General features: G+C 37.2%; 1 protein-coding gene across 7 annotated transcripts in view; it reads right to left on the reverse strand.

The window, feature by feature from the left end:
* LOC117403375 (KH domain-containing RNA-binding protein QKI-like) overlaps positions 1 to 21,134 on the reverse strand; it is a 157,247-nt gene that overhangs the window by 102,237 nt on the left and 33,876 nt on the right. For all 7 annotated transcript variants that reach the window (XR_009328755.1, XM_059024653.1, XM_059024656.1 and 4 more), the window contains exon 2: positions 12,347 to 12,489. Coding sequence is in view for 6 of the 7 variants with exons in the window: in XM_059024653.1 (XP_058880636.1) it covers positions 12,347 to 12,489 (143 nt within the window). In the remaining variant the exon portion in view is untranslated. The remainder of the gene's footprint in view (positions 1 to 12,346; positions 12,490 to 21,134) is intronic.

A 21,134-nucleotide genomic window follows, 5' to 3' on the forward strand; every position in this document is an offset into this window, starting at 1 on the left:
TTAATACATAAAAAATAAAAAAAAAACACAAAACCTTTCATATAGCTTTTTTTTTCCATCTCTCCTCCGGTAACAACATTTAATTACTGTCTTTCACTGGATCAGCTGGACAAACACTAATCACATACAGTAGAAAAAACACTTTCACAAACGTAATAACCAGGTGTAATATTTCCATTATCCAGAAAAGCGTAATGCAGTAACAAAAGCACTGCCTTTTGTCAGAGGATATTAGAGCTCAAAGGAATATCCCACGGTCCCACAAATTAATATGAGGTGTACGATTAAAATCGCAGTTCTAATACTCTCTGTGTGTGATTAGCAAAAGAATGGGGTGGGCAGGCAACCTGGATAAAAGCAGGATTTCAACCTGTCAGAGGCATGTGATGCAAGAGAGATTTGGCTGGAATTACATTGTCTTTTTTACACACAGGACGCTGAGTTGTTTTAGTAATTTGATAGCTGTCACATAAATCATTTGTCACCCGGCTGAGTTGAAAAGGGCACATTTGGCTGCATGAACATTATTAATAGAAATAGTTCAACCCTTGTGCCTTACTATTGGAAAAGCACTTTAAAACAAGACCAAAAAAGAAGTGCGGGCGTTTAGCGTATCTTAAGAACGAAACAGGAAAAACAAATAAACACTCGCAGGTGTGAGGAAAAAACTGCCTTCTACAGTCTCATTAAAGCTGATGAAAAGAAGTTGTGCCGTTAATTGCTGTAATCCCTAAAACCTGCCTGTGTCTGCATGTAATTAAATATGTAACACTGCCACACAGCAAGCAGCACTTCCCCCTTCCTCATACAAAACACATACACAATACTGTAGGAGCATTAAAAATTTTTTTTTATTTATTTATATATATAGAAACATACGTTTATTTTCTCAGAATAGGAGACAATTATATTAAGTCTCACGCATGTGGCCCAGTGCCAGATTCAATACATGTACTTTCATAAAGGCAGGAAACCTGTCAGGTCTCTATAATAAAAACAACATCCAAATATATTAATCGAAACACCATTTCTAGTCAAGCAATCCCTGTGCTGTATACTGAACACGAACAGGGTGCACTCATACTATATATGGCCATGATGCATTTACTGTGCTTTACCATGGTTAATCATGCTCTACCATGCTATCATGCTTTTACTGTGCTATAACAGAGGAAAGAGCTTTTTGGAGAAATGTTACATTACAAGCCACTTGCATGTAAGTTTAAGTATGCAAAGGCCAACCTAACAGTTATCAGCAATGGGTAGTAATTTACCAGCTCCTTCGGGTCTAGTGTACTTAGAGTGTTTAATTCAATTGAAACAGACTGTTCGCCTCTCTAGGGAAATTGATGCTTTAAGCTTTTTACTTCACAGTGATCTTTAAATTTCTCATTTCCATTCACCTGACTTTAAATTGCCTGAAAGAAGACAATATTTACTCAACATTCCCCTAACATGTCGTATAAATGGATCATTTCTATAGGCTTCACTGGGACTCACTGACTATTGATACTGTCAATAATGACACAATGAACTGGGCTTCCCAAGGTTAAAATACAGAATACCACTGATGCTTGACCAAGATCCACTGCTAGTTAGATCATTAAAACAGACTCCAATCTGACAGTTGACATGTTTTGGTATGAGTGTGGGATTGTGATTTTTCTTGTGTCTGTCTTTTAGTGTTTCACGCGCTGCGACAGGGAGCTAGCTGTCTAGTGTAACTAAACCGAAGGGCTATGAAAATGCGATGGAAATAGAAGCATTGTCTTCTGGCTCTGAGCACTTGTCCTAGCAAAAAAAGGGTTTTGACCTTAACTGTCATCGGGCAGACTGATATGTCCACCAGTTGCTTCTTTTAGAGTCACAATGCATTCTCTTCCTTTTTAAGGCCACAGCTCTCTTACCGTCAAACAGCAGGGTTTAAGCCAGTTGCTAGAACATTACAAACCTCACACTGTATATTTAGCCCTGATCTCATTTATTTCTATCTCTGTGTGTAGGCCTCATGTGTCCTGTCTGCCGCAGCCTGTCAACATTCCACAACATGTTGACAACACCATTCATCTCCGCAGAGTCAGGGAGGTACAGGAACTCACGTACATGCACACACACACACACACACACACACGCACATTTATCGTGTATTGTTTATCGTGTTTATGAGGACTTTGCATTGACTCCCATACACTATAGATGTCTTATCTTAAAGTCCAGAGGGGCCTGGGGGAGGTCAACACAATAATACAATAATGACAGTTACAGGGCCTAAAGGAAATAATGCTGCATTTTTATGTTTGAAATATCTTAAACATTATGGGCACATGGCCTGTGTCCTCACATGCACACACACACACAGCAAGGCAGATGACAGGTAACTAGGTAGCAGCTTTTCAGCAGCTATAGCATTAACTTGCATTTGCTTACACATTATTTACAGTGAGAAAAGTGACATACACATCTGGAAACAAATTATTTACACAATATGGAAAAATACTATAGAGTACTTTGTGAAAATATTATGTTTGTTACCAGTACAGTCGACACACACTACATTAGTAGTATTTCATTTTCTGTTTTCGAATAGCAGAATGTTTTATCTTATTTTTTCATCCAGTTAAAACAGTTCTTTTGTTTAGAAAAGCATTAATATCCAATATAGACTACTCACCTGGGGCTGGACATTTAGAGAACACTAGTTTCATACTAACATTTCAGGTCTCTAACATTGATGGGTGTGCCCTTTACCTCTATAATGATCCAGATTGCATTTTCCCCCAAATTGATTGGGGGGGACCGTTATAAAAGGCCAACATCAGCATGTGTTTACAAGGTGGAGGTATTTCAATCAACGGTTCTAGATCAGGTTCTGCAGGTGTTATTTTGTCTCTCTCTCTCTCAAAGGGTATAAGTCACACAAACCAAAGCATATGGTACCTGTATTAATCTAAAAATGTAAACATATCCAATCCTCTTGAAGCATATTTCTCCATCTATAATAAAATGCACCAAAACTAATTTGTTGAAAATGTAGGCACTATAGATTTTAAATTACACTGAATGATCTTATTATGAAGATAAATGAGCAAGAGCTAGTAAACAGGCGAGTTAATTATTTCATGGCTTTTAACAACGCACAGTTCTAATTCCTTTACTGGATGCCTTCAGATTGTATTGCTTTGGGAAAGAAAAGGATATCAGGACAAATCCTGTATAACAAGTACAGATACTTACATCATGTAGGATATATAATATGCGCTCTTTGATTCTAAGTCACAGCAGGAATATACTGTATAACATTTAAAAAATAATACAAATGCAATACAGGATTCCTTACATTGTGCTGTAGAAATGAGAAACTATTTTAAAACAGCTCATAAAAACAAAATCCAATAATGCATATAATTAAATATTTTCTGTATACAATTTAATTCTTAAATAATCAGAAGAGTTATTTATTCAAATGCTACTCCTTTGAATATTGTTAGAATGACTGCACAATGCATTACAGTGATGCTAATTTATACGTACACTCAGTTGGAATGCATGCATGATGATGTATTATACAGTGCCTATAGTACGTATTCACCCCCCTTGGACGTTTTCACAGTTTGTTGTGTTACAACCTGAAATCTTGCTGCATTTAAATGGGATTTTTTTCCTTTGATTTACACAACCTACTCAACACCTTGAAGAGGCAAGAGAATTTTTATTGTGAAACAACAGTTAATGAAAAAAAAACAAAAAACTGAAATGTCTTGGTTAGATAAGTATTCACCCCCCTGAGTCAAAACCACAGCTGTGAGTCTTTTGGGGTAAGTCTCTACCAGGTTTGCACATCTGGATCATGCAATATTCGCCCATTCTTCTTGGCAAAATTGTTCAAGCTCTATCAAGTTGGATGGGGATTGTTAGTGGACAGCAATCTTCAAGTCTTGCCACAGATTCTCAATCGGATTCAAGTCCGGGCTTTGACTGGGCCACTCTAGGACATTCACTTTCTTGTTTTTAAGCCATTCCAGTGTCGCTTTGGCTGTGTGCTTGTGGTCATTGTCCTGCTGAAAGGTGAATCTCCGTCCCAGTCTTAGGTCTTTTGCAGACTGAAGCAGGTTTTCCTCAAGGATTTGCCCGTATTTAGCTCAATCCATTTTGCCCTCTTCCCTGACAAGCTTCCTAGTGAAATGAAAATCATCCCCATAGCATGATGCTGCCACCACCATGCTTCACAGTAGGGATGGTGTTACCTGGGTGATGTGCTGTGTTGGGTTTGTGCCAGACATAACAAATCTTTTGCCACATCTTTTCAAAGTCTCCCACATGCCTTTTTACAAATTCCAAGCAGGATTTTACATGGGCTTTTTTCAGAAATGGCTTCCTTCTTGCCACTCTTCCATACAGGCCAGATTTGTGGAGTACCTGAGCTATTGTTGACACATGGACAGTTTCTTCCATCTCAGCCATGGAACGCAGTAGGTCTTTCAGAGTTGTCATTGGCCTCTTGCTGGCTTCTCTGACCAATGCCCTTCTTACCTGGCTGCTCAGTTTGGGAGGACGGCCTGCTCTTAGCAGATTCTGGGTGGTGCCGTATACCTTCCACTTCTTAATGATCAACTTGACTGTGCTCCAAGGGATATTCAATGCCTTTGAAATCTTTTTATACCTCTCCCCTGATCTGTACCTTTCCACAACTTTATCCTGGAGTTGTTTTGAAAGCTCCTTCATGGTAGTAGCTTTGCTTTGAATGCACTACCCAACAGTGGGACCTTACAGGGACAGATGTATTTAATCTGAAATCATGTGAACCACTTTTATTGCACACAGATGGACTCCATTTAACTTATTGTGTGAATTCTGAAGGCAATTGGTTAAACCTGAGCTTATTTAGGAGTGTCATAGCAAAGGGGGGGAATATTTATCTAATGAAGACTTTTCAGGTTTTTATTTTTAATTGATTTGTTTATTGAAAGTGTTGAGTAGGTTGTGTAAATCGAAGGAAATAAAAATCCCATTTAAATTCATCAAGATTTCAGGTTGTAACACAACAAACTGTGAAAACGTCCAAGGGGGGTGAATACTTCCTATAGGCACTGTATTCCACTGACACTGACAACTAGAGAACATTTTTATCATTAACATTTGTTAAGGTACTTGGTTTTCTAACACCTAACTGTAGGTGTTAATTGTACAAATCTGTCCAAATTAATTTGATAATAATGAACTCAATGCCTCAAGAAAAAAAGAAATATAGGTATCTGTCATCCCCTTCCATCACAAAAATATCTTGCAGAACAGGCGCGACTATCATGCATTTCCCATGTTGAACCAAGGTCATTCCTCTCTTACGCCGACTACACAGGGAAATGAAAAAATAATTAATCACAGCCAGCTGTTTTGTCTACTGCAACCAATTTCTAAGTTAATATTGTTTGCATTTCATTACAGTTTCATTCTCTGTTGATTTATCTTGCCAGTTCTGCAGATTCATTCAATTAAAACAATGTCAAACACTTGGAGAGGAAATCATTTAAAACAGCCTGCGCTATAAGGCCAAAGGAAAGGAATCACAACATTCATTAACCCCGGTGCTCCAGCACAGAACCTTCACTGTGGCATGGCGAATCTGAAGCTGCCAAGTGGCATGTTCATTTTGAATGCAGGGTGGAAAAGGCTGAAAGGGCTTGGACGTTTTGTAGCCAAATTGAAAAAAACAAAGTATTCTCAAATGTTCTTCTATATATCTATTATATTATTTGAAATACTTGCATATCCTGAATGGGGGTGCAATAACACTAGGATGCGTTTTAGGTACCTGCTGTACTTTATTAAGGCTGCTCAACACAGAACTTGCTCCCAGAAAGACAGCTCCGGGGGAAGTCCCCATGCAGTAAGAAACACACTCATAGCTGGTGGCTACAAACAAGTTTCCCCTGCATGTTTGCATACTAGTCCTGGGGCCGCCAACCTGCACAATCTCTGATTCCTACAGACAACAGTAAAGTGCACTGCATCACAACCCCCTTATTCAGCACAATATTTAATCATCCAGACATTACATTTGCAAATACTGTGTTACTGTACATTTTTAATATGGTATTAATGTGGGCCATTTAAAAGACTAATTATTACTGCTGTCATACTGTATAACCCAGAAAGAAAGAAATAACCTTAAATAGTATTTGCATTTGGTATAAATTTGCATTTATGTAAGATGTTCTCATTTCTGCTGTAATAGTTGTTGCAATTTTATATACCGGTCCTAAAATGATGATTAATATCAATATCGTTGGTAAAAGGGTACACTGAGTGAAGATGGTCTATTTCTGTTTGGTATAACATTATAACTGTAATCTGAGTAGTGGCAGAATATAATTTGATGAATGGTGAATTGCTGTTTACCATATGTGTTACATATCAATTTTAAATACAATTACAGAAAATAAGAAATACTTACCATATTAATACAAATCCAACACCAGTATTTCAGTGTCTTCATAATAGCTGCACAATGAGACATTTGCTTCTTTCAAATTGCTGCAATCACCATTTTAAAATAAATACAACTCATCAGTTGTTTGCTCAAAGTATCTGCTTCCCTTCTGACAATGACCAGGCAACATGATATGCTTTGCTGTTGCAACCTCTTCCATGCTGTGTTTCAAGTGTGATGTGGTTCTGCTTCAACACGTGAAGCTAAGCAACTTGGACCTAATGACCTCCAAGGAAAACCAGGGGCAGCCAGTAAGCTAGACCAATCCTCCAGACAGACATTAAATCGAAGCCCTGTCTACCCAGTGGACATTAAGAAGTATTCAGAGACAAAGTTAATTATTGGTACAGCCACAGTATACTGCACTGTCCAAAGGTTTTGAATCACCCTATAAAATGGAGGCTGTGTGGTCCAGTGGTTAAAGAAAAGGGCTTGTAACCAGGAGGTCCCTGGTTCAAATCCTGGCTCACTCACTGTGTGACTTTGAGCATGTCACTTAACCTCCTTGTGCTCTGTCTTTCAGGTGAGACGTTGTTGTGACTCTGCAGCTGATGCATAGCTCACACACCCTAGTCTCTGTAAGTTGCCTTGGATAAAGTCGTCTGCTTAATAACCTAATAATAATAATAATGAACTCATTTTGCTTCATAGATTCTAATGAAACCTGGTTAACATATTAAAATTATACACCGCTTTGTAGTTTTCCATATCCATATACTTAATGAAAAACTGATACAAATGGAGAAATATGACAGCTCAAAATCTAACATGAAATACTGTTCTACTATTATGGCTTCCGGTAGACTTTTGCGATATAATTTTGTAGTTTCTTTGATTACATGATGTTAAATAAAATACCTAAATTATGTTCATATAGTTTGTTTGTTTAATTGTGTCTCAGTCCTAAAATTCTAGGTGATCCAAGCTGTACATAGCTGTGTATGTGTGTATATATATATATATATATATATATATATATATATATATAGTAAATATGGACTGGAAAGGAGGGCTATAGTGGATTTTTTTTTCCAGGGCTGCTGAGAGTCTCTTCTACGATATACTGTTTTGGCTGAGAAATGTATATTATTTATACTGATCACAGTTTATCAAGCAACTTCACATTGCAAAGGTAATTCCTGAGTTAATCAACAAGTTAGATTAAGTAACGCTTTTCAAACAAGCTGTCCAGAATGCATGCACAAGCTGTTTATCGCTCTTCTTGGACTCTGATTCCACCTCCCAGCCGCCCCCCTCTCCCCTCAAATACTCGGAGGGCACCGTGCTTTGGATGTGATAATTACAGAGTTCTTCAAATTTACCAAAAGTGCCGCAAAAGGGCTTGAAGAGCTCGCAGTTTAGAATTAATCAGTGCTAACAGGCCTCTTGCAATTACCAAGCTGACTACATTATCAGGATGCTCATGGCATAAATTGCCGAAAATGTTTCAGCTTTTTTTTTTTTCAAGGCAATACATTGCAATAATAATTATAGAAAAAAAAAGTTGCGTAATTTTCTTTTGAGGTCTAACTTTGATTTTCTATATATTTTTTTGGTTTTCTGTGGCTTAAAAAATAAACATAACATAAACATAACTTCGAGGTAGCTCAAAGACTGGAAGCTTTCAAGCTTTGGAATGCTTGCTCATGCATGCTGAACTGCTAATGCCGATACAAGTTCATCCTCTTTTCAAACGTGGAGTACTCATGGGAATAAGCATGGCCTTATCTTTGGGTTTGTATTTGAAATGCTCCATTTGGGAGAGTCGCTGTGCACTGAACCTGATGCATACCAGAGACGAGGGCTGCAACCTGTTCATACAGGTGGAAACTGGTTACAAACAGATGGCTGATTCTCCTTAACCCTACCATTGAAGAGCTTGTGGGGGAGTCAGTAATGTAATTCCATTCAGGCCATTTATTCTAAAAAGAAACCACAGTACAATGGTCACGGCGACGTGTTCTCAGAGGAACTGACTGTACAGCTATGGCCAAAAGTTTTGCATCACCCTATAGGATTAACTAATTTTGCTTTATAAAGTCGAATGAAACCTGTTGACTAATGTTACCTTAACATATTGAAATGACACACCACTTTGTAGTTTTTTGCATATACTTAACGAAAAACTGACCACAACTGAAAAATGGCATTTCAAAATCTAAATACTACTATTATTGTTTCCGGTAGACTTTTGCAATATCTTTTTTGTATTTTCTTTGATTACATGATGTCAAATAAAAGATCTAAATGATGGTCATATAGTTTATTTTTTATTTTTTATTATGTCTCATTTTATTATGTCTTCATAAAATTGAAGGGGAATTCAAAACTTTTGGCTATAGCTGTATACACCGAGGGCCATTTAAAGATAGAAGTATAAGACACAATCCTGGTAATGTATTTGTTGTTGAGGTCTGTTATAATGATCTAAACAGCAGTGGGTTTAAATCCACTGCCATTAAACTATATCATTACCGCTTGTTGTTTCCTTTGAGGGGCTCACTTATTGTACTCCCTTAATATCATAAAATCCATTCAAATTCATATGGTATACGTACATTCACTAAATTCAACCGGCAACTGCAACTTCACAATACAAATACTGAATGGGGATTTGCTTTTCAAAGATGTTATGAATTCTACCCTGGAAAACGGAGCAGATACATGTTAAATGCTTGATATTTGTATAAGAAGCTAGGGTTTATTTTAATCATCTTAAAAGTGTCAGATCTAAATACCCGTGGCCTAAAATGTATACAGTACTTTTTTTTTTGTTTACCGGTATTTAGATCATTAAAAAAAACTCCAGTGTTTTACTGATTGAAGTAATACCTAGGACTATGTTTTAAGTGGCTCTAGAAAATAAAAAATAAAAAAAAACATACATTTTACCTGTCTTGCAGATCCGTAGGTTTGATGTGTGCAGTTATTAAAGAAACACTTTACAAACGTAAGACAAAAGAAATCTCTGGTTACATGGACCTGGAGTGCTAATCAGCTGCTTCCCCTAATGACTGACATGCACTGCAATGCCACTTAGTGACATGCTTTTTTAGTGACATGCTTTTTTAGTGACATGCTTTGACCCCAAAGATAGAGGTGAAACGAACTTGGAATTAAAACAGCAACAGACTACATGAAAGCAAGGCACAAAAACTGTCAAGTTTGCTATAACATGTTCTTCATTCAAAACTGAATATGTGAGACTTGCATAGTGAATCGTGACGGTAGGAATAGTTTCAAGTGCCTTCAAGTGTGGGGGAGCTGCCACCAATGGAGGTGCGACCTCAAGCATGGGTCAGAGTTGGGTAAAATGCGTAGGAATTAGCTACTGGGGGCTGTAGTCTTTTCCCTAGAACTACAGAAAGCCTCCAATTCCAAGTCTGTCATGATAGAGAAAGATAGTCAAATTCAAAGTAGAAAAGACCAAGTTTACATAGACTGGGCTGGAATTATAAAAATATAAGAATTCAATGCATTTGCTAGCAATTGCTAAGCTCCATGGATTAGGATTCACTGTCTTTATGGCATTAAACATTAACAGTAATATTAATAATATGCTACATGATACGTCAGTTTGCTATTGGTTAGAAAAATTAGACCTTATTTAAAAAGTAACTTTACATGCGACGCAATATTTCACATTGAAAGAAAGCATGGCATTTCACTTTGGGAACTGTACCAGCAACACATATTTAAGGATCTGAACTCTTGTCAGCTTAATAGTTTAATACCATTTTCCATTTGGTAGGTTTCTGAGTACATTTCAATTAATGGGGAAATCGAATGGAATAGCTATAGTGACAATCTGATGGAATTAAGTTAAGAAAGCACAAACACATAGATCATCAGTGAACAAGGCTGTCAGGTCAGTGAGGAAATGTCTCAGGTCTTAAATGAAAATTTTAAATGAAAATCTCTATTTGATTCCTTAATGGCAATGCAACATAAGGATTTCCCCTTATGTACAGCAAGGGTTACCCATAAGCTTAGACAATTTGCTATGTCTTTATGGCAAACCACATTGCAAAACACATGGATTTGTGAAATGTCTGGGGGAAAGCTACCTTAAGTAACCAACATATTTGTGTTAGGCTTTCAAGAAATCTAATGAACTTACTTCAATTTAGATAACATTTGCCTTGATAGCTATTTAAGAAGTCTGTTTGCTAACAAACATGTAGTGATGATCTTGCTACGCAAGAAAAGAATGGCATTTCCAGTACTGTACAGCACAATGTGAAGAAAAAAAAGTAAACTGTTTAAATTAACCTCAATAAACAACATTTAAACAACTGTAAACAGTCTGGCTTTATTATATACTGTACTGTGTGGTTTTTAAATTCAGTTTTCCTTAAAAGTATTGAATGGGCTGGCAAACAGAGATCACCAGCTGAGTGGAAACAGATGTCCAGCGCTGTTCTCTGACAGTAAAGAAGAAATGGTCCTTGCAGATGTACAACAGTGCAGTACAACACTGGATAACTTTACAGGATGATACTGTGCTTTTTGACATTTCATCCATGACTAATCAATGCAAACAATAGCGACTTACAAACCAAATTGCAATGCACTCTAACATGACTCACCAATATGGATTTTGTATTGATACTGTAACTCTCTTGCTAATGTTACCCAATTCTGCAGTCAAGGTGAATGCCTACTGACCTTTAAAATATATTTCTATATCTATATCTATCAATATATATAAATGTTGTAAAGCTTATCTCAGGATCCAGCTGTAGAGATTCTATGGAGGCTCTCCCAAAGCATAAGTCTATAATCCTAATCAATGTCTATGTCCTTGTAAAGTCAAGATTACTGCTGTTTTAGAAGGAATGATAGTAATGGCACAAGTTAATTGGGATCAATCTGACCTGAGCTTGCTCTGCTCCCTTGTGTAAAAGGGGCTTAAGTAAGGATGCGATGGGGTTGATTATTACAGAGATTAAAGAAACAGGCAGCCCTTACTGAACACATCTTAACAATGATCAATGTGCACATTACAAAACTATCAAGACAAGAATTTGCATGAAATCGGCAATCTATATTTTTCTGTTGAAGCCTTTTGTTCAACGTATAACAGCATATTAAGGATGGTATGATATGCTGTATATCCGAGCAGAAAACTCCCTCACAGTGCATTCTCAGATTACACTCCAAACAATCCAGTTTTCAAAATGTCAAGCCAGCTTTTGTTCAGTATGATCAAAGAAGCAAACCACGGTGCATAATGTAAAACCTGAAATCAACGCAGCTCTATTATCTCACCCCAAAACTGTGTATGATTTAGAACGTCTCCTTTTATTATGTACAATTAATTGACTGGTCCCATTAAAAAACAGATTAACAAAGCCTTTCAATTAGCAAGTCCCCATATTAAACCATGTGATAAATATCTCTCTTTTAACACATACATCCCTACAGTACCGAATATTCCAACCGAATATTCCAGCTTCTAATAGCCAGTAAAGGTTTCCTCTTACAGAAGCCCCCTTGCCTGGAGCGAGCACATTTTGTAAAGTGTTACTTCAAACATCCCTAAAGGCTCTCAGTAGGACACTACTGTATGTGCATTCAGCACATAGTAAAGTTTTGGAGTAATGAGTGTGGGATCTTTGTTTTTCACAAACTGTATTAATACAGTATCCCACTGGCAGCCTTAAGATACTGTGATTATACTGCTGAGAAGAAAGAACATGAATATGTGAGCCTAACATAGCAAAAACAAACCTTTTGAAATATACAATGTTTTTTTTTGGTTTATTATTATTTGGTATAATTGATATCTAATACCAACATGTATTTAGCAGTATTTTTCTCCATGCCTGCAACCACTGAACAGGCCTGCATACTTACGTCTGGATATTCTTTTACAGGCACATAAAGTTTTTCTTGTAACTGTACAATTGCCCCCACGGCGTCAGGTAATTCTGAGCTTCTCTTCTCTGTGCTGCCATTTAATGTGTCGTTGTACATGTCTTTCCGTACTCTGCTTATTTCTGAAAGAGAACAGAATAAAATACATCATGAGCAAGTCTTTTCACCTGTACTACTATATAGTATTTGATTAAACACAGTAGCTAAAATTACAACCAATATACGGCTACTGTACATCTAAAGTCAGTCTAAAGACTCAGCAGTATCACATTTTTTAAAATTTAATTCTTAAATCTCAAAAAAAAACTTTACAGGACTGAAAAACTAACGCAGTCATACAAACAGAAATTAAAAACTTAACTTCTCAAAGCAATGTGTTGTATGTACTTTATATATTTATGTTGTCTAAACAGTTGCCTAAAACCAAAGCAAACTGCCATTGGATTTCTGATAATAATAATATCTTTATATAGCGGACCACCATCACAAAGTGCTTTACAGAGGTAGGCTGTGAACTGTGCATTATATGCAGAGTCACTTACAATAGGATGGAGCACAAGGAGGTTAAGTGACTTGCTCAGAGTCACACAGTGCGTCAGTCAGTGGCAGGGTGGGATTTGAACCACTGACCTTCTGGTTACAAGCCCTGGACTTTAACCACTGGACCACACTGATACAATTAAGTATGTCAGCTGTGGAGAACTATATATCAGAAAGGACCAATATGATCACTTTTATAAAATATTACACCATCTCTGTGAAGATTGCTCTAACGAGGAATGCAGTTATCTGTAATCTCATCATATTTTGTTTACATACTGCTTCTGTTTAAATATACACTGTTCTTATTAGATACACAACTTCAGATATCCAGTTAAGGTAGTTGCATGCTGTGACTTCACACTACCACACTGTTTAAAACCAAGGAGGTCAAACCACGGGTGATTGCCTGTGGAGATGTGTACAGAACAAAGATGTCAATGTGTTACCTGCACTAATGACAATCAAGATGAATCTGGTTATGCCTCAGTGCCCCTCTGAATCAATATTGTTTAATGTACCATCTGTATTTCAAACACAGTAAATTCAACAACATTTTACAGAAATATGTAGAAGCAATGCAGGGTGAAATGGAATTTTCAGAGGCATGGAAAAATATTCTCAAACTATAACATTTCCATTTCAGAAAACCCTTATATTAAGTCAGCGAAATGTAAATCTGTCCTTGCTTTTTCTATTTTGCTTTACCAGAGATACAAAAGATCCAAAAAGACATCAATAATTCAAAACTGCTCTCCGATTTAAGCCAAGAAGTTGCCAAAGACAACTTTGCTTGTGCACTAACTACACAAGCAAAAGCAGACAACCCAGTTTCTTTTGATCAGCCAAATGCATTGCAGAATGCATACATTCCCCTTAATCCCCAGTTCTTTCATGCATCCTGGTGATGCCTACAGCTGGAAGCATCCCAAACAAGTGAGGCAGAATGATGGAAAGAAAAAGGATGCCCCATGCAGTGACCTGCACCACACAAAAACTGTACAGTAATAGTTTAGGACATCCTGCCTCTCTGACTGTCCCACAGCTGCCTCTCCTAAGGCACAGGGGCTGCATATTCAGAAACAAGACAATCACATGTGATAGACGATCAAGTGATAGGCAATAATGTTCACGCTGTATTGTAAAAAATAAAATGAAAATACAGTATGTGGCCCATTCCTGCAAGATCCAGGGGACTCTTTCCCAAAACCCAAGGTATTTTGGCCTACTGTAATCAGCTTTTTAGTTTCTGCTTCAGTTCATGAGTGGTCAGGGGTTGTCGTGAGATACCTGTGTTAGAATACACAGCAGCACCATCCGGAGCACACATACCGTATGCCTAAGTGTGCATACATGTATGGTTGTTTTACCAAAAACAGTTTCTTAATCAACAGCACTCTTCGATATTTGAGAGACCTTTAACCGTTTAGACATACTGTAAATAAACTTCATTTGTTTTTCCTTATTACACCCTTAAGTGATTCTTGAAAACAAAAGGATGCGCTTAAGAGTATTAAAGTGTCTAAATGATGCTGTCAATCATTCTAAGTGGTTCTTTGGCCTGAGTTCAGAAGCTGCTCATCTGTTCTAGTTGCCCACCCTAGAAAACATTACATAGGTCAGCCTGTTTCTTTATGTTACTAACAGCCAGCACCTTCTATTGAACACCAACTGTGGACCAAGTTTCCTTTTGTATTGCTAGTAATACAGAGCAGGAGATCACTAGATGGCTTTGACACTTACTGACATAAAGACATTTTGGCTGATCTAGCCTATGGTTACACGTGTCTATGGCTGGCAACTAGAACTAATTACCAATTTCTGAACTTAAGGTTTGAACCCAGGTCAAAGCACCTTAATCACAGTATTCCAGGAATATAAGAACCAAAATAAATATGAATGATTGCTCACATTATTAAATGGTAAAACGAAAATGTTCTGGTTCAGAACTTAAGTAATAGTAGAATACTCTGTATCAAGCTGATGCTGCACTACTTTGAATGCATTATAGAATTTCACAGTCTACATGACAAGTCAATGTTCATTTAGCTGTGGAGTAAATCTGGGTAGCATGATCTTAGAAATGGTTACCCTGGGCTCATAAACCACACAGTCAAATGTTCAATACTGCAGCATTTTACAGTGTTTTTTTTTTTTTTTCTCCAAATCTATTTGTTATTGTGTTATACAGTATTGTGAATATGTCATTCAGGGATTAAATAATGTATAACACGAACCACTGTTTAATCTCCAACTATCACAAACTGCACTTAACAGAAAAAACAGAGTTTACAAGAAATCTGTCAACAGGTAATTCCAGTAAAATAATGTACACTTCTTGGCTTCTTATAGTCTAGAACAGTTACATCCGTATACAAAATTGAAATAAAATAATAATAATACATTACAGGCTTTATGTAATCCTTTAAATGAATCATGAGCTACAGTAAAGCTTTCTGATTAGGGCTCGCTACCTGCAAATTACATTTTGATATACAGAAAAGCATGTTTAAAATATAAATCGCCAAAAGTGTTATATAAAACAGAGTGCTCCAATATCCCTACATAATAAAAAGTGAAATATAACTCTCATGCAATATTCACTAGCACTTACCTTTGAAGGCCTGAAGGACATAGGATACTTTAATTTAAATCTACACTGTCCATTTTATAGGTATGGGGTACAAGGTCCACATTTTTTAATTTGCTTTTATTCAGATAATCTAATTTCTTTCTTTGATTTATGGGAAAAGTAATAACTTCCATTTCTTAAATCAACAGCATTCATTCCCTGAGGAAGAGTGGGGTGGGAATCATAATTAAAACCATCAACGTGGTTAATATTTTATAAAAGACATTAAATATCTAAGTCCTCAGCTACAGTGCACTGTACAATGCTATTACTTAAAAAAAAAAATGAATCCTCTCGAGCAATTCACAGGGGCAAACATTGGAGGTGTGAAACATTTAATTACAGCCAAGCAGAATTAACAGTGTAGTCATTCTGATTGGGACTCAGTTCAACAGGATAGACTAAATACTTCAGACCACACACTGCATGTAGTAAATGGTATTGCTTTTACACTGTATCTGCATATAAATGTATGTGTGTATGAGATCGTAAATATGTACATTAATATTGTATGGACCTACCCTTACAAAAGTCTATTACAGTATTTTTGCAGGGACAATTGTGCTGGTTTGCTATTCTTTTTTACCAAAAAATGTTGCCCAGTAGCCTGTATTCATAATATATGAACAGGTTCCCTACACCCTAGTGGAATGGCAGTTCTTGTTCTGAAACGCAATAGACAGGAGCTGTTACGAGGTTAGGAATTACCTTGAATAATTGTGGCTCTATTCTTCTGTTCTTAAAATTAGCTGAGCCAATAGTTCAGTGTACACGATTGCTTATCTGTGCTATGCACTGTACCTGTACATTTTGTTAAAACTATTAGAGCAGACTCTCAGTTTAAAATTATATCTGGTATCACACAGTGAAAGAGGTGGGTGGTACATTGTTTATTTATGAATGCTACATTATTTTTCTTGGGTCCTGGGGCATTCATACGCTGCCTACATACAGTAGATTCAGAAGGATTTCTTCATTTTGTGCACTATTTTCTTGGTCTCATGTACTACGTTTAGAAAGGGAGAATGCATGTTGCTTATCGATTACGATGTTGTTTAGCACTGCTGGAGCTCACATGCTTTTTACTCCTTGCCAGCATAATTTAGTGAGTAATGTGTGTGAGTGTGAAAGCTAAACATCAAGCCGCAGACTGTGAGTTACACAAATAAAACACTAAGCATACAAAGTATAGCTACTTTGTAACATGTATAACCCTTTTAGATGATTGTAGATATCTATTCCACATCAACATCAGGGTCTAATTTCTAATTTAATATAAATAACACCTTTTAAGTGTCAGTACCAGGAATGCATAGGTCACCATAACCGCAGTGCACTGCACATACTGTAGAAAATCACCTCATGACTAAGGCCCTGTGTAAATCGCGATTTCACGGGCTGTGCGGAAATTGTGAAATTAGCCCAATACCGCAATATGTTTACAATATTCTTAAGAAATACAAATAAATTATTTAATAATTATTATTTGTATTTCATACAAAAAAATCAACTTAACGAAACTATACAGCTCTGCTGTTTGCCTGCGTGTACTATTCGCCATGCACATAGGCGGGAAATTAAAACACTACACACTGTAAAGAAAATGGATGTCTCTAAAAAGGCTAAAAATGTGTCTGCAGCAGATCACGTAAAGCAGTATCCAGCAGGAGATTTTCATAGCGATGGAGGTAAGCTCTTCTGTACGTCCTGCAAAGTTATATCACTACCGAGAATCAGTTGTTGACAGGCATTTAGATTGAAGTATTCATCGAAAGAGAAAGGCGGAAATCAAGAGCAGTACTGCGACTGCTTCCTTGCGAAAAAACAAAAAACAGTGACTTCCATGTTCCAAAAGTCCACTGAAAACCGCAAAGCACGAAACACATTACATTTTGACCTGACAGAGGCGTTTGTTTGCGCAAATATCTCTCTTGAAAAACTGGACAACCACAAGCTACGTAAATTCTTCACTGAGTGTAGCAAATGGTTGAGTGTGGCAGGGCAATCGTCAATTTAAAAACATCCGATGGAGATCGCTCTGGGTGACTGCACCGCCATGCTACAGAGGGGAGGTGTGTATACTCAGGAGAGTGTCTGCTCTGCAGGAACTACAGCTATGCAACCCTGAGACTGCAAGCGGTGCTTTTGAAGGCAATGCCCAGCCAAGGCTGTATGAAGCAGCAGGAGTCGTCATTTGAATACCGGCTCATAAGTAGGTTAGTTTAAGGGATAGTGATCCCAAGTAATGTATAGCGAGGGTGCTCCAATATCCCTACATAATAAAAAGTGAAATATAACTCTCATGCAATATTCACTAGCACTTACCTTTGAAGGCCTGAAGGACACAGGATACTTTAATTTAAATCTACACTGTCCATTTTATAGGTATGAGGTACAAGGTCCACATTTTTTAATTTGCTTTTATTCAGATAATCTATTTCTTTCTTTGATTTACAGGAAGAGTAATAACTTCCATTTCTTAAATCAACAGCGTTCATTCCCTGAGGAAGAGTGGGGTGGGAATCATAATTAAAACCATCAACGTGGTTAATATTTTATAAAAGACATTAAATATCTAAGTCCACAGCTACAGTGCACTGTACAATGCTATTACTTAAAAAAAAAAAAAAATCCTCTCGAGCAATTCACAGGGGCAAACATTGGAGGTGTGAAACATTTAATTATAGCGAGGGTTACGTAGTGGAGCAGGTTCCTGGAGCGGGACACCTCGTTTATAAGGCTGGCGCTCGCCCTGTGTGGCACCTTTTATTTGTAGTTTTTGTACTGTGTTTTATTTTGCCTTTTGTACAGCTTGCTGTATGTGTCCTCTGTGCGTTACCAACGCTGGTAATGTCACATGACCTCTTTGTTTATTTACTTTATTTTGTATTAATAAATCCCGCGTGCCTGTGCCGGCGTTTCAACTCCAACTCCCATGTCTCTCTGTATTGCCTAAGCAGCGGCTACCCACACACGTGACACGAGCACCTTGACACATGAAGTGATTCCTTTATCAGTCCAGCTGAGACATGAATACTTACCTAAAGTTGCCGAGTATCACAAGCAGGAGATTATTGAATTGGTAAAACATTCTGGTTGCTTGTCAGTGTTCACTGACGAGTCGACTGATGCCCAAGATCAGTATGGGTTACACATTGTATTTGTTTTGCAAGACCTAAATGGTGAACATGCATCTGATGTACTAGAACTGAAAGCTGTCCTTGCAGATACACTTTACCTACAGGCTGTTAATTACAACACCGTATCACAAGCTAAAGTGTTTGAATAACTCTGCCGCGTAGCTGGCTGTGGGTGGGGATTGCTGCTCCGCACACTCTGGAATGCAAATATGGCTTGAACAGAGACACGCCTCTGAATGGCCAAGTGAATATGCCCGTTTGCGTTTGACTAGCATTTCTCACACAGCTAACAGTATTTAACATGTCAACTACAATTTGAGCAATAACATTTGTTTTAAAGATCGAAAGAAAATTTCCTTTTAACAACAAACATAAGTCTGGACAAAAAAATAATACTTCGCTGAAAGTATGCTGAATAAGTGAAGTAGGTTAAATACATAAATCAAAATAAATTGTGGAGGATCTTACAGTATTGTATCAGCAATGCTAGAAAACCCCCACAAAAAACAAACCCAGCACTATTTTGTAACATCTTAAATTCAATGTGATATATTTAATTTTATAGTTACACAGAAGAGCACATCAACAATGTAATTGCAGGTACGCAAAGTGAACGCCATCACTCACAGAAGGGTGAACATAACACTCCCAAAATATTCTGTTGATTTCACACAATTGGCAACGTTTGAATACAAAACAAGTGGCTTCTTCCGGCTAAGAAATCGTGTAGTTTTGTTTCATAGTACTTTTGCACCATTATGTGAAGATATAATGCAACCCTCCAGTTAAAAAAAACAATGTTTCATAGTTAAGCAGGCATATTAGAGCTTGTAAAAAATGGATACACTTGATACACCGCACACTTTAGTTGATCATAATAATAACACCCCTACCTTAGTTTTGTAATTAGACCTTGGCTCGGTGACAAATATAGCATGTTGGCTTGTAATATGATGATGGCTGACTTTACCTGGAGAAGAACAAAAGGATCCCTGTGTATAGGGCTTGATCATATTCAGTAGGCAACTGCAGCAGCTTCACTGGAGGAACGAATGAACAGGATTTTTTTTTTTTGCTTGTTCCGAAAAACAAATGCCAAAATCAATTTAAAACAGAAGTAAACATATACATTGCTATAAAATAAATCAACAGACAACACAGATTCTATTCATTTTTTATTATTATTATTATTATTATTATTATTATTATTATTATTATTATTATTATTATTATTATTATTATTATTACTAACAACTGTTTCACATAGCGTTTGAGTTTTTGTCTGTGTTTACTGCTCATGGCCGTTAGGCTGAAGCTCCTACGTGCCCCTTACTCCTGCTCTCAGGCCGAGTAGTTTACTAGTGGCGTCTCCTCGTTTTTTGCCATTTCAGAATGCGAATATCTTCCGAGTATCTGTGGGTACGCTTATTTTTAGCTAATCCACGCCTACTTTTAATCCTGCGCGCCCTGAAGCGCGTATCTGTGCTCCAGATGTGTGCGCGCTTTTCTCACTCTCTTCCCAGAATGCGAATAGCAGCTCCGACCCCGCGTAAACTCTTCTTGACGCATGTAAATACTGTTACAAGGCATGTAACTCCTTTGAGAATATGCCACTAAGTGATTAACAATAGCAAAACAAAAACAATTGCAAAAGCAAAGCAGCCCATATAAAAAAAACAGACGTGTCTATAGATTGTTTATAATCACTTATAACGGATACCTAAATTCAATTGTTACCCAAATATCCATCTGTAGCCTTATCAAGATCACAGTAGTGGTTAAGACACAGTCTTTGTGTTAATGAATGCACAAAGTTGAAGCACAGATTTTCCGGTGCAGATATTTTTTGTATGTGCTTTTAGATATTGTTTAACCCTATGACAGTTTTCAGGTACAGATCAATGGCAATCCTCAATTGAAATACACTTCCACTGAGGCCACCCCGCCACACTGAACAACAATTTAGAATACAACCTTTAAAATATTTCACAAAATCATTAGTTATGCAGGTAGTGTTTACAACAATTTAACTGCCAGCTGTGATAATAGGAGCCAACACTGACATACGGTTATCAGTACCATAGCTACTACAGATAGCAAATAGCAGCCTGGGTCCTACTGGTACCAAAAAGAAAACTTCTAATGTATACATGTTGCTTAATCTCTGGGGCCTTGAATTGATATTCTGTTGTGCTTGTAATTTGTTAACCAATGGTTTCCTTTTTTTAATGTGCTTTACAATGCTCGTCTATGCTTTCACTTTGCTTTATTACACTGTGCTTTTACTATGGGAAACATTTAGAAGGGTTCCCTCCTGCTAAACAGATATTTCAATGTGGGCAACTGGTATTATTATTATTATTATTATTTATTTCTTAGCAGACGCCCTTATCCAGGGCGACTTACAATCGTAAGCAAATACATTTCAAGTGTTACAATACAAGTAATACAATAA

The sequence above is a fragment of the Acipenser ruthenus genome, chromosome 5 (assembly GCF_902713425.1).
Source record: "Acipenser ruthenus chromosome 5, fAciRut3.2 maternal haplotype, whole genome shotgun sequence".
NCBI classification, from domain to species: domain Eukaryota; kingdom Metazoa; phylum Chordata; class Actinopteri; order Acipenseriformes; family Acipenseridae; genus Acipenser; species Acipenser ruthenus.